The 15,296-nt window shown below is 43.1% G+C and overlaps 1 protein-coding gene across 2 annotated transcripts in view; it reads right to left on the reverse strand.

Moving 5' to 3' along the window:
- WDR35 (WD repeat domain 35) overlaps nucleotides 1-15,296 on the reverse strand; it is a 105,434-nt gene that overhangs the window by 71,877 nt on the left and 18,261 nt on the right. For both annotated transcript variants that reach the window (XM_056564259.1, XM_056564260.1), the window contains exons 5-10: nucleotides 12,670-12,798; nucleotides 8,817-8,950; nucleotides 7,346-7,511; nucleotides 5,708-5,853; nucleotides 4,662-4,787; nucleotides 2,401-2,586 (exon numbers count right to left, since the gene is read on the reverse strand). In XM_056564259.1, coding sequence (XP_056420234.1) covers nucleotides 2,401-2,586; nucleotides 4,662-4,787; nucleotides 5,708-5,853; nucleotides 7,346-7,511; nucleotides 8,817-8,950; nucleotides 12,670-12,798 — 887 coding nt within the window. The remainder of the gene's footprint in view (nucleotides 1-2,400; nucleotides 2,587-4,661; nucleotides 4,788-5,707; nucleotides 5,854-7,345; nucleotides 7,512-8,816; nucleotides 8,951-12,669; nucleotides 12,799-15,296) is intronic.

Here is a 15,296-nt window from a genome sequence, read left to right on the forward strand (position 1 = left end):
TTATATAGGTTTGATTGTCGGACTTCTGGAAAAAATCATAACTACATGCAGGAAAATTAATATGTTTAAAATTGTCATCTTCTGACCCCTATAACTTTTTTATTTTTCCGTGTATGGGGTGGTATGAGGGCTCATTTTTTGCGCTGTGATCTGAAGTTTTTAAGGGTACCATTTTTGCATTGATAGGACTTATTGATCGCTTTTTGGAATTTTTTTGCGCGCACGCCATTGACCGAGCGGTTTAATTAATGATATATTTTTATAATTCGGACATTTCTGCACGCGGTGACACCATATATGTTTATTTTTATTTTTATTTACACTGTGTTTTTTTTTTTATGGGAAAAGGGGGGTGATTCAAACTTTTAATAGGGGAGGAGTTAAATGATATTCATTCACTTTTTTTTTCACTTTTTTTTTGCAGTGTTATAGCTCCCATAGGGACCTATAACACTGCACACACTGATCTTCTATGTTGATCACTGGTTTCTCATAAGAAACCAGTGATCGATGATTCTGCCGCATGACTGCTCAGGCCTGGATCTCAGGCACTGAGCAGTCATTCGGCGATCGGACAGCGAGGAGGCAGGTAGGGGCCCTGCTGCTGTCCTGTAAGCTGTTCGGGATGCCGCGATTTCGCCCCCGCTATCCCGAACAGCCCACTGAGTTAACCGGCAGCTTTCACTTTCGGTTTTAGCCGCGCGGCTCAGCTCTGAGCGCGCTGCTAATAGCGGCGCCGCGCGCTATTAGCAGCGGGTCCCGGCTTCACTATGACGCTGGGCCCGCCGTGATATGATGCGGGGTTACCGTGTTATATCAGGGGAGCAGGACCAGTACGTCCTTGGTCCTTAAGGGGTTAATGCAAGTCTATGACAGGGGGCGTGACGACCGCCACGCCCCCCATAGACTTGTATTGAAAGGGGCGGGCCGTGACGTCACAAGGGGCGGAGCCGTGACGTAACGATGCTCCGGCCCCTGTATTGCGCGTCATTACGTGCAGAGTGAACTCACTCTGTGATGTAATGATGGCGCGGTGCCGCAGCGGGGATCCCAGGGCTCCCCAGCAGAGGCACCGCGGCGATCTGACATCTTATCCCCTATCGTTTGGAACAAACTGCTGTCACGCCCTCTCCCATAGACTTGCATTGAGGAGACGGGGCGTGATGCCATAAGGGCTATGATGTCACCAGCTCTCGGCGCCGACTCTAGTGTTCGGAACAGTTTGTTCCAAATGCTGAGCAGCGGAGTACCCCTTTAAAGGGAACCAATATTTGCTAAAAACTTTATATTCACCATCCCCGGAGGATGTTTTTGCCCCCAGGGATGGTGAAGATATGAAGTTATAAAGTCCCCGGCCATCCAGCAGGTAGCACCCTGGGCAGGGACTTATACTTCCCAGCCCCCGATGCTCCCAATTGCTCCTCCCTTGGTCTGCCCCGTTGGCTTGATTGACAGCTTGCGCTCTGCTCCCTAAGTAGACGGAGCCGAGCAGTGACCTTAACCATCAATCAAGACGAGGGGACGGGACCAAAGCCGAAGCGACGGGTGCGGGTAAGTAAAAGTCCCCACCCATGGGACTACTTGTAGGAGCGGCCGGGGGAGGACTTTATAACTTAATATCTTCATCATTTCAGGGGTCAAGAACGTCCCTGGCGATTGTGAAGATACCGATTTTAGCATATACTGTATAACGCGTTGTCAAGCATTATATATGCTACAATCTACTGATTGGTTCCCTTTAAGATGTTGGTAACATCAGGGTCCCCATTTATGGCGATCAGTGGTGGTTGACATAAATAATTCTGCCCCTTCACTGAGACTGTAAACTGAGATGTGGAAATGGGTTAGAATAACACCATAATCATTATCCAATATACAATCATGGCCGTAAATGTTGGCACCCCTGAAATTATTCAAGAAAATGAACTTCTCTCCTTTTTATCTGCTTTCAGGTGTGATTTTTATATTGTCCACACCTGTTACTTGCCCCAGGTGAGTTTAAAGGAGCATCACATGCTTGAAACAATCTTATTTTTACACAATTTTGAAAGGGTGCCAATAATTTTGTCCAGACCATTTTTGGAGTTTGGTGTGACATTATGTCCAATTTGCTTTTTTTCCTCCCTTTTTTGGTTTAGTTCCAATACACACAAAGGGAATAAACATATGTATGTTACTGCAATTTCTGTGAGAAATACTTCATTTTCTTGAAAAATTTCAGGGGTGCCAACATTTACGGCCATGACTGTGAAAAGAGGAAATGACTTACCCCTAGCAGTTTAATTACAGGTAAACAAGATATTATTTATGCTACAATCACAGGTAAACTGAGGTGAAAAGGTTTAGTCATCACGTACAAAAACAATAATTATTAAGCAATAATATAATGATTTAAGAAACCTGAGGATGGTTCTCATCAGCCTTAGTTGCCAGTATGCAGGAATCCCCACATGTTGTTACAGAGATCAAGCTCTTGACATATTTGACATATTTCTCATTGTTTTTGGTGTCCCAGAAGACGACACAATACTCAGGGCGGTCTGGCCTTGTGTAAGCGTACACCACTGTGTTTGAGCAATAGCCCCACTGTAAAAATAACAACACAAAGTGGTTACAACATAGGTATTGATACTGTGGCATAACAAACAATGTAGCCTCTCCAAGCATCACTTTAGCACTGCCGTTACATTTATGCATTGATAATGGCTAGATGGCCACAATGTGTAAGGCCCTGTGTACATCACATTTAAATTTCATGTATACACCAAGAAAATCCGGTGCCTATAAAGTTCCACTGTTTAAGAAAAAAAAAAAAAAAAGTTTCTGCACTGTGCCCCTCTGTATAAACTAGCATATCCTCTTTTGATGGAGGCCAAAAAGACACTCATTGGCGTCTGCCAGGTGAATGGACCCCTATCGGTATGCCCCGGATGTCCACTGTTGGGGGGGGGATTTACTAAGAACAGCGTTTCATACAGTCTGTTGGCAGGTGTTACGTTTATAGTAGATTTGGCATAATGGGGCACCCCATTGTGATAAGCTACGCCTCCTCTTTTTCAAGCTACGCCCACCTGACGAGTGTTATGCAGATTGGCCAAAAGTCGCTAAAATTTGCTATGCCTGCTGTCCATGTTACAGGTGTAGATCCCTAACATCGAAAGCCAAATCCCAAGAAGGTCGGCACTGCAACCAATAGTTGGTGCCCGAGGACCAATGTAACAAGAATCCAGTAGAAAGAAGGGTCCCGGCACTCAGAAGCTTTTTGAAATCTCAAAGGTTTTTATTTATGCAACATGCATAGCATACAGGGTAGGTACGCGTTACGGCTCAATAGCCTTTGTCAACCAGTCAACTGGTTGACAAAGGCTATTGAGCCGTAACGCGTACCTACCCTGTATGCTATGCATGTTACATAAATAAAAACCTTTGAGATTTCAAAAAGCTTCTGAGTGCCGGGACCCTTCTTTCTACTAGATCCCAAACATGGCTGCATGGTTTCTGTTATGCTGATTTTTAATCTACTACAATAAAAAAAAGTTATTTTTTTCTGGAACTTTTTTTTATATTTTTTCGTCTAATTTAGTAACCTGGCCTCTAGTTGTCTATACATGGAGGAGCTCCTTCTTACAGAAGAGTGTGCTGACTATTACTACAAGCATCAAAAACATGATCTGAACAGGGCCTGAAGCCAGGGCTCAAGTCCTGCAGGAATGCGTGGAAACTGAGTTCCTGCACTTTTTTCACAACAGGAACATTGTTCCCATTAGCAGGAGTCCTGCAGGATCAGCCCCTATGTGGAAGAGTTCCCACACTTTTTTTTCCAGGACCTGACCCCGGCCTGAAGCTACTTTTGAAGATACACGCTTAGTAATGCTGAAGGTCCTATTAAGTTGAGGTTAACTGCAGATTTGGTCCCACAGCAATAAGACAGTTGTGCAACTTTTCCTCATTCACTTTTATTAAAGGGGTACTCCAGTGGAAAACATTTTTTTTTTTTTTTTTAACCAACTCGTGCCAAAAAGTTAAACAGATTTGTAAATTACTTCTATTTAAAAATCTAAATCCTTCCAGTACTTATCAGCTGCTATATGCTCCACAGGAAGTTATTTTCTTTTTGAATTTCCTTTCTGTCTTACCACAGCGCTCTCTGCTGACCCCTCTGTCCATGTCAGGAACTGTCCAGAGGAGTATAGGTTTGCTATGACGATTTGCTCCTACGCTGGACAGTTCCTAAAATGGACAGAGGTGTCAGCAGAGAGCACTGTGGTCAGACTGAAAGGAAATTCAAAAAGAAAAGAACTTCCTGTGGAGCATACAGTAGCTGGAAGGATTGAGATTTTTAAATAGAAATAATTTACAAATCTGTTTAACTTTCAGGCACCAGTTGATGTTGATGTTTTCCAGTGGAGTACCCCTTTAAAGTGTCACATACGGTGTTAAACTTTGTGCTGCTTGAGCGGTCATAAAGTTGTAGATGATGATGGGGTTCATGTGACCCCAGAAGTGAAAAATAAGATAATGCACTGGTGCAAAATGGTAACTGGGGGTATTTGGACCCTGCTTATAATTTTAAAACAATGATCAACCAAAATGGTTAATATCAGCCATTATAGTTGGGAGTTCAAATGTATGGGCATCTGTGAATTTATAAGATTTCTTACCTTGTAATCAGGTCTGATGTTTGCAAAGTAAATAAATGAATCCACAGCCAGACCAATCCTCAGTCCACCACCTTCCCAAGATACAGCAGACATCTGCTTCCCAGGAACCTTCAATGTGCGCAGGTGCTTCAATGACAATGACAATATTATTATGTAACAAGCAGATGGATATACAGTATATGTCAGTGTTTTCCAGCCAGGGTGCCTCCAGCTGTTGCAAAACTACAACTCCCAGCATGCCCGGACAGCCGAAGGCTGTCCGGGCATGCTGGGAGTTGTAGTTTTGCAACAGCTGGAGGCACCCTGGTTGGGAAACACCGGTATATGTGAACGCCTCTCTATTTCTGTCCCTAGAATTTATGAACATCCTGCTAATGATAGATTATGTAAAGCATGCAGGATCTGCCACTCTATTCTAATGGGTGACTAGGATCCCAGAGGGGCCACAGCAGTCAGACCCCCGCGATCAGCTAGTTATCACCTACTCTGAGGATAGCACAAAGCTTTTTCAGATAGGAAAAACTCTTTAAAGGGTACCTCTCATGAAATAAACTTTTGATATATTTTAGATTAATGAATGTTAAATAACTTTCCAATAGCATGTTAATGAAAAATATGCTTCTTTCTATTGTATTTTTCCCGATCAGTCCTGTCAGCAAGCATTTCTGACTCATGCTGGAGTCCTAAACACTCAGAGCTGCCAGCCTGCTTTGTTCACAGCCAAACAGGCTGTGAACAAAGCAGGCTGGCAGCTCTTGAGTGTTCTCCTTTGTGAACAAAGCAGACTGGCAGCTCGTAGTGTTTAGGACTCCAGCATGAGTCTGAAATGCTTGCTGCCAGGACTGGTAGGGAGACCCCTAGTGGTCATTTCTTCAAAGTGGAAAATTAAATAGAAAGAGGCATATTTTTTTAATAACATGCAATTGTAAAGTTATTCTGCATACATTAATCTATAATATATCAAAAGTTTTTTTGATGAGAGGTACCCTTTAATGCCTATGGTTCAGTTTAGATATACGCCAGGATATAAATGTGAACAGGCATACCTCTCCAAATGGGGTGTAGAACTGGACAATATTGATGTCTTTATCCTGATTGGCGGTCCTCTGAGATCCGGCCACAGCCAGCACGCTGCCACAGTGATTCCACTGAATGCTGACCACGTTCATACCAGTGTCAATCAGAACCGGGTCTGTAAAACCAAAGTACACATTACACAGTTTTTACTGGTAGATGTAAAAGCTACAGAAAAATGGTTGCAGGGAAAATTATTATTGATACTAACACAAGTGAAACCTAGGACATCAACTGTGCGACTACTTTTAGGGTGCATGCACACCACGTTTTTTGCTATACAGTTCCAGTATACGGTTTCAAGTTGAAAACCGTACGGAACCGTGTAGAAAACCGTATGTATTGACTTAAAGGGGTACTCCGTCCCTAGCATCTTATCCCCATCCAAAGGATAGGGGATAAGATGTCAGATCGCTGGGGACCCGCTGGATCTCAACTGCAGCACCCCACTATCATTACTGCACAGAGCAAACTCGCTTTGTGCGTAATGACCGGCGATACAGGGGCCGGAGCATTGTGAAGAAACGGCTCCGCCCCCTCGTGATGTCACGGCTCGCCCCCTCAACACAAAATGCTAGGGGCGGAGTACCCCTTTAACATTGTAAACCGTATGTCAAACGCATCATCCGATTTAGTCCTTTTTGCATCCCATGCGGTTTTGTCAGCTTTTTTGCCCGTACCCAAAACCGTAGACTACCACGTTTTTTGGTCCGGGTGAAAAACCGTATACGTTTTTTTTTTTAAGATGGGAGTCAATGGGAACCATATAGAACTGTATGTGCGTACCGTTCCATTCGGTTTGCACATTACGTTTTTTGACTTTGCACAGGTTTTTTTCTTGGAATTTCAATCAAACAAGTGAAACTTTATTCATAATAGAGTGAAAAGTTAAAGACTTATAAGTTTTTTTTCTTAAAAAATGGATGCAACCGGACATCATTTTTCAAACCGTATAGGTTTTTAACCGTATACAGTGGAAATTTGTACACACGTTTTGATACAGTTTAGTCTGGTATTGAGGAATCAGTTTTTCATCAAAAACCTGATACGGGAACTGTATTGCAAAAACGTGGTGTGAATGCACCCTTACTTTGGCAGCATTTCACTAAACTCCTGTTAGTAGCCTTTGGCTATCAAGTATCATCGGTAAAACAGCAAATCTGCCCAGCAGTGACCTGAGAGTAATAACACAGCTCAATACAATACAAACAGTTCAAAAACAGCGCCACCCCTGTCCTCAGGTCGTGTGTTCAACAACAGCTGAGTTCTATTTTACTGAAAGCAGCTGACCTGCAATATCAGACACAACCCATAGACAGGAGTAGTTCTATTTTAGTAAAAAAAATAAAAGCAACAGAGTCTTTCTTATCATAGTCACCCAAATGTACATGCTAATTCTATGTGGATCTGGAGGAGTGACTGTGAAATGCTTTATGTGTGAAGTGTAGTCCAACAGAATTAGGGCAGAAACTTACCATCCCCTGACCCGTCAGATTTGCACCAATGTGGCCTACGAGTGATGGGCACCTTGCAGCAAAGTCCTGGTGTGTGACGTACAAGTGACAAACAGACAAGTTCAATAGCAAATCATAAGGGAAAAAATGACTTACTCTCATCATTCTCATGTCTCATTATCTGGCATCGGCCATTATCAAAACATATAGCCAGACAGGGGCAATCTGGTTCCACGTAACCTTTACTGCCTGGATACCAATGCATACCAGCAATACTCAGAGGACCAGTCACATTGACCAAACAGCTCAACACCATTTTTACCTAGAGAAAGACAAATCATGACAGTAATGAACAAGGTGAAACTAACAGGCAGGAATGGAGAACACGGTCATTTTCTAAGGCTGGGTTCACACCACGTTATAGCAATACAGTTCCCGTATACCTTTTCAATGTGAAAACCGTACGGAACTGTAATGAAAACCATATGCATAGACTCTCCATTGAAAACCATATGCCAAGTGATGCATCCGGTTGCATCAGTTTTGCGTCTTATACGGTTTTGTCTGTTTTTTTTCCCGTACCCAAAACCATAGCCTACCACGGTTTTTGGTCCAGGTGAAAAACCATATTAAACCGTATAAGTCTTATTATTAGTTTTTTTTAACATAACAGTCAATGGGAACCGTACAGAACCGTATGTGCTTCAGTTTTCGACACCGAAAGTTTTTTTCTTGGAAATTCAATCAAACAAATGAAACTTTATTCATAATGGAGTGAAAAGTTAAAAACTTATACGTTTTTTTTCTTAAAAAACGGATGCAACCGGACATAATTTTTCAATCGGTATATGGGTAAAAATTTGTACACACGCTTTGATACAGTTTAGTCCGGTTTTGAGGAATCCATTTTTCATCAAAAACCTGATACAAAAACTGTATTGCAAAAAACGTGATGTGAACCCAGCCTTAGGCTGCATTCACATCTCGTTTTTGCAATACGGTTGCCGCATCCGGTTTCATTGAAAAAAACGTATCGAACCGTATTGCAAACCGTATATATATAGACATTTCATTGTAAACCGTATGCCAACCGTAGCATCAGGTTGTGTACATTTTGCATAATTTACGGGTTTATACGGTTTTTAACGGTACACCAGACCGCAGTCTACTACGGTTTTGTGTCCCGGTCAAAAACCGCATCCAACCTGTATACGGTTATTTTAAAATGGAGTTCTATGGTAACCGTATTGAACCGTATGTTCGTACGGTTACATCCGGTTTGCACAATACTGTTTTTTATTTTTATTTTACATATATATATATATATATGTGTATGTATATATATTATTTTTTTTTTTTTTTTGGGAAATTCAATAAAAAAAAGAACTTTATTTAAAATGTTGACAAACATAAAACCGTATCCTTTATTTTCAAGGAAAACGTATTAAAACGTATGCAAACGGACATCTGTTTTCAAACCGTATAGGGTTTAAAAACGTGAGGAGGCATATATGGTTACATACGTTTCGGTCCGGTTTGGAGACATAAGTTTTTTGGACAGAAACGGGATACGGCAACCGTATTGCAAAAACGAGATGTGAATGCAGCCTTACTCCGCAAAACTTACAATGAAGTTGCCCAGGTTGTCATAAAGGTGGATTTCCCCATTTGCCATCCCGAAGAGAAGAATTTTACTGTCTGGCGACCAGGCGACGTGGCACAGTTGTATGCCTTTCAGTTCCTTGCCCCAAATACGATTGCCTGGAAGTAGGATGGTTAGAATGAACTTGGTATCAGATACCAATACAGAGGTGTTTGTCTGGAAAATGTACAGTGTATCTGGCTGTAACAACATTTCTTAGGCAGATAATCTGGGAGTTAAAATATCATGTAATAGAACACATGACACTGATGACTCTACTTATTTCTCCCCTTTGCATGTTTTTTGAGAATAATTAATTAATTGCAATATGCAAATGATGGCATTTAAAGCGGTACTCCACTGGCCAGCGTTCGGAACTAAATGTTCTAAATGCTGTTTTCGCTCTGCAGGGGTCGGCCACGCCCAATGTAACGTCACGGCCACGCCCCCTTAATGCAAGTTTATGGGAGTGGGTCACGCATAGTGTGTTACAGTGATCCCTCAACTTACAATGGCCTCAACATACAATAGTTTCAACACAGAATGGTCTTTTCTGGACCAATGTAACTTGAAACCAGACTCAACATACAATGTACGGACAGTCCAGATCTGTGAAATGTCTCAATGGCTGGAAGAACTGACCAATCAGAATGGGCATTCACTGGTAAAACCCCTGTATTACTGAAGCGTATGCACTAATGTCTGGAAGCACCCCCTACAGTACAGGGAGGTATTACATGTTCTGTACACTTTACCTGTACCAGGGTTACCTGCTCCTCTGGACACCAGGTGAGGGCGACTCCATATTATTTTTTTAGGACACTGCGTGTACTGTACAGGACCTCGAAGAAGCTTCTGTCCTCTACATAGACCAGTGTTTCCCAAGCAGGGTACCCCCAGCTGTTGCAAAACTACAACTCCCAGCATGCCCAGACAGCCGAAGGCTTATATGTAAGGATTTTCTTTATCTATATTAGTTACCTACTTATTTTTCTTTAATTCTCACTTTTTCCTATTTTTTGGATCACATTTTGGTGCCTTTAGAACCAATTACCAGGTTTCCATAGAGTTATGGTCTCAACATACAATGGTTTTACAATGGTAACCCTGGAATCAATTAATATTGTAACTTGAGGGACCACTGTATTGGTTTTCTTTCCCCCTCACAGATTTTGGTTTGTTTTGAAATTGAATTGTTCACGTTAAAGGGGTACTACCGTGGAAACCCTTTTTTTTTCTTTTTCTTTTTTAAATCAACTGGTGCCAGAAAGTTAAACAGATTTATAAATTACTTCTATTTCAAAATCGTAATCCTTCCAGTACTTTTTAGGGGCTATATACTACAGAGGAAATGCTTATCTTTTTAGATTTCTCTGATGTCATGACCACAGTGCTCTCTGCTGATCTCTGCTGTCTATTTTAGGTACTGTCCAGAGCAGCTATGGGGATTTTCTCCTTCTCTGGACAGTTCCTAAAATGGACAGCAGAGGTCAGCAGAGAGCACTGTGGTCGTGACATCAGAGAAATCTAAAAAGATAAGCATTTCCTCTGTAGTATTTAGCCCCTAAAAAGTACGGGAAGGATATTTTTAATAGAAGTACCGTATTTATCGGCGTATAACACGCACTTTTTAGGCTAAATTTTTTAGCCTAAAGTCTACCTGCGTGTTATACGCCGATAAGCCGCTGCAGTTCCATGATTTAAAGCGGACGCTTTAAATCAATGAACTGCAGCGGCTTTGCAGGTGCAGAGACCGCCAGCGCCCAAATATCCTTGGTAAAATGAGGGTGCGTGTTATAGGCCGGTGCGTGGTATACCCCGAGAAATACGGTAATTTATATATTTGTTTAACTTTCTGGCACCAGTTGATAAAAAAAAAAAAAGTTTTCCAGGGTAGTACCCCTTTAAAGGTGGTAAAAGCTCTGTCATGATTTACCATCGCAAGAACCTAGCATTTTAACACTGTAGCATAAAAGAAAGATGCCAGATTTAAAGGGAAACTGACAGCAGGGTCACCGGCTCTAGCCTGAGTACACAGGTAGATAGTGCTGGTGACCCTGTTTCTAACGCTTCTTACCAGGTGAAAATCAGGGCAGCCATTCAGGAGATATTTATCTTGTTGCATATATGGTTTTTACTCCTTATCTGCACTGGAGGCGGCTGCTTCTGTATGTAGGATGCATTCTCCTGCCCATTCTGGCGATAACCACAGCCTTTATTTATGAATGGGGAGGAGTTATCAGCCAAAAGGGGCAGGAGTGGGCGGGAGAAAGCCTTACACAGACAACAGTACCCGCCTCCAGTGCAGATAAGAAGTAAACAGAATATAAGCAACAAGATGAATATCTCCTGCCCCGATTTACAACCGGTAATAAGTGTTTGAACCAGCTTCACACGCACATGTATCTAAATGTGCATCTACCCGTATATTCAGGTTAGTGTGGGTGACTCTGCTGTCAGTTTTCCTTTAAAATTTGCTAAATATATTAAGAATATTAAAGGGGTACTCCGGTGGAAAACTTTGTTGTTTTTTTTTTTTAAATAAACTGGTGCCAGAAAGTTAAACTGATTAGTAAATTACTTCAATTAAAAAAACGTCATCCTTTTAGTACTTTTTAGCAGCTGTATGCTACAGAGGAATTCTTTACTTTTTGAATTTATTTTTTGTCTAGTCCGCATTGCTCTCTGCTGACATCTCTGTGCATGTCAGGAACTGTCCAGAGTAGCATAGGTTTGCTATGGGGAATTTTCTCCTGCTCTGGACAGTTCCTGGTACGGGCATCAGGTGTCAGCAGAGAGCACTGTGGACAACACAAAAAAGAAATTAAAAAAATAAAGATTTTCCTCTGTAGCAAACAGCTGCTAAAAAGTACTGAAAGGATTAAGATTTTTTTTAATAGAAGTAATTTACAAATCTGTTTAACTTTCTGGCACCAGTTCATTTAAAAAGAAAAAAAGTTTTCCACCAGAGTACCCCTTTAATCAAAGTTATAGGAAAACTGTCACATATTTTCTCCCGCACTATCCACATGTACTGGTGGATAGTGCGGGAGACGCTGATTAAAACGAGCCCTACCTTCGTCTGATCCGCGCCGCCGTTCGCCCGCACTTGTAGTTTTAATCTCTGTGTATATCCGGCTGTAACTGGCAAAGGCGGTGCTTCTGCGGGCTAACAGACACTGACGTCCGCGCCGCTCATGAATATTCATCCCTCCTGTTCTCCCTCTCTTCGCCGCTCCTAACCAGAGGGAGGGATGAATATTCATGAGCGGCCCACAGAAGCACCGCCTTTGCCAGTTACAGCCGGATATACACAGAGATTAAAACTACAAGTGCAGGCGAACGGCGGTGCGGATCAGACCAAGGTAGGGCTTGTTTTAATCAGCGTCTCCCGCACTATCCACATGTAGAAAATATGTGACAGTTTTCCTTTAAAGGGGTATTCCGGCTTTATATATCTTATCCCCTATCCAAAGGATAGGGGATAAGATTGTATGATGGCAGGGGTCCCGTCGCTGGGGACCCCCATGATCTCAGTGCGGCCCCCAGCATTCTGTGCCGGGCACTGCCTCCGTGACAGGGTCGTGACATCACGACCACGCCCCCTAGTGACATCACGCCACGCCCCTCCATTCATGTCTATGGGAGGGGGCATGACGACTGTCACGCCCCCTCCCATAGACATGAATGGAGGGGGCTGTACCGAGATCCTTTCAATAGGGGATTAGATGTATAAATCCGGAATATCCCTTTAAAGTTATTTCTCATCCAAAAAACGGCATCCTCAGCAAGAGTAACGTACATTGCAGGGGGCACATAGAAGTGAAACTGTCCTTACCGTCCACTGAGCCAACAATGACAGCTCCGTCCTCATAGACAATGCAGATCTTCTGACCGTCAGCATTCCAACTCATGCTGCGTACAACAGATTTGTTTCTGTTGTTGATCATCTCTTCGTACCATGAGCCTAAGAAGACAAGTTCGATTAGAGCAATTTATGGTCTTCTACAAAAAGTTAATATGGAAAAATAACAACAATGCTTTATGATATAATGGTGAGAAAGGAACCCCTCGACAAAGGCATTTGCCGAAACGCCAGCGTTGGGGTGGTGTCGCTCTGGTGCCTGTCTTGCTACTTTGTGGTAATATGTTATGTTTGATGCCATGTACTGTTTACTGTTGATTTCCTTTTGGATATGTGGATTTAAAGGGGTATTCCAGGAAAAAACTTTTTTTTATATTTCAACTGGCTCCAGAAAGTTAAACAGATTTGTAAATTATTTCTATTAAAAAATCTTAATCCTTTCAGTACTTATGAGCTTCTGAAGTTAAGGTTGTTCTTTTCTGTCTGAGTAATCTCTGATGACACGTGTCTCGGGAAACGGCCAAGTCAATGGGAAATATAACTTCCAAACGGCTGGAGATATTTCGATAATACTTGGTCACATGTTACTTATATGTCCACTTAAAATATAGGATAGTTAATCTAACCCTTAACTACCCCCATTTGTGAGGGTCAGGGCTTTTGTTTAAAGTCCCATGCAAATCAATGGAAAATGTATGTTCCCACATAACTTCCGTACAGCTGGAGATATTTCAATACCTGGTACACATATTACGGGTCGGCATAGGAGGACGGAATGGGAGGTCTAGATAGGAGGTCGGAATAGGAGGACGAGATAGGAGGTCGGGATAGGAGGACGGGATAGGAGGACGGGATAGGAGGTTGGAATAAGAGGTCGGGATAGGTGGACGGGATAGGAGGACGGGATAGGAGGTCGGGATAGGAGGACGAGATAGGAGGACGAGATAGGAGGACGGGATAGGAGGTCGGGATAGGAGGTCGGGATAGGAGGACGTGATAATATGTCGAAATAGGAGGTCGGGATAGGAGGACGGGATAGGAGGACGGGATAGGAGGACGGGATAGGAGGACGGGATAGGAGGACGGGATAGGAGGACGGGATAGGAGGTCGGGATAGGAGGACGGGAAAGGAGGACGGGATAGGAGGACGGGATAGGAGGACGGGATAGGAGGTCGGGATAGGAGGTCGGGATAGGAGGTCGGGATAGGAGGTCGGGATAGGAGGTCGGGATAGGAGGACGGGATAGGAGGACGAGAGAGGAGGACGAGAGAGGAGGACGAGAGAGGAGGACGAGAGAGGAGGTCGGGATAGGAGGTCGGGATATGGGGTTGGGATATGACAACAATATATGAGGACGGGATATGAAGTCAAAAGCTTCCTCCTTTGTTTATTTTCCTCCCCATCAAGGATTAGGAAGGAAAAACCAGGCAACGCCGGGTATTCAGCTAGTATCTATATAAAACTCAATGTGTGTATGTGTGTGTATGTATGTATGTATGTATGTGTGTATGTTCCAGCATCACGTCGAAACGGCTGAAGATATTAACATGAAACTTGGCACACATGTTACTTATATGTCAACAACAAACATAGGATAAGTAATTTAACCCTTACTCACCCCCATTTGTCAGGGTCGGGGTTTTTTGTTTAAAGTCCCATACAAGTCTATGGGAAATATATGTAACTGCATAACTTCCAAACGGCTTGAGATATTTCCTTAATACTTGGTCACATGTTACTTATATGTCCACTTAAAATATAGGATAGTTAAATTAACCCTTAAAGGGGTAGTCCAGTGGTGAAAAACTTATCCCCTATCCTAAGGATAGAGGATAAGTTTGAGATCGCAGGGGGTCTGACCGCTGGGGCCCCCTGCAATCTCTCTGTACGGGGGTCAGGATCTCCGGCCAGATAGCGGGTGTCGACCACCGCACGAAGCGGCGGCCGACACGCCCCCTCAATACATCACTATGGTAGAGCCGAAGATTGCCGAAGGCAGCGCTCCGGCTCTGCCATAGAGTTGTATTGAGTGGGCGTGTCGGCCACCGCTTGGTGCGGAGGTCGACACGCCCCCTTCCCCCGTACAGGAGATCGCGGGGGGGCCCCAGCAGTCGGACCCCCAGCGATCTGCAACTTATCCCCTATCCTTAGGATAGGGGATAAGTTGTTCACCACTTCTCCTTTAACTACCCCCATTTGTGAGGGCCGGGGTTTTTGTTTAAAGTCCCATGCAAATCAATGGGAAATGTATGTTCCCACATAACTTACGTACGGCTGGAGATATTTCAATACCTGGTACACATATTACTTATATGTCAAATAAAAAGATATGATAGTTAAATTAACCCTTATCTACACCCTTATATAAAAGATGTTTTTTTGTTTCAAGTCCCATGCGAGTATATGGGACTTCCAGAACCTTACTCCACAAGCTCCGCTCTGCATCTCCTGGTGAATGTGTCAATCCGGCTTGCAAGCCACACCTCATCTCAAAAAGAGGGGAGGTCGGGATAGGAGGTCAGGATATGAGGTCGAGATAGGAGGACGGGATATGAGGTTGAGATATGAGGACAGGATATGGGGACGGGATATGACAACA

The sequence above is a fragment of the Hyla sarda genome, chromosome 3, assembly GCF_029499605.1.
Source record: "Hyla sarda isolate aHylSar1 chromosome 3, aHylSar1.hap1, whole genome shotgun sequence".
In the NCBI taxonomy this organism is placed as follows: Eukaryota; Metazoa; Chordata; class Amphibia; order Anura; family Hylidae; genus Hyla; species Hyla sarda.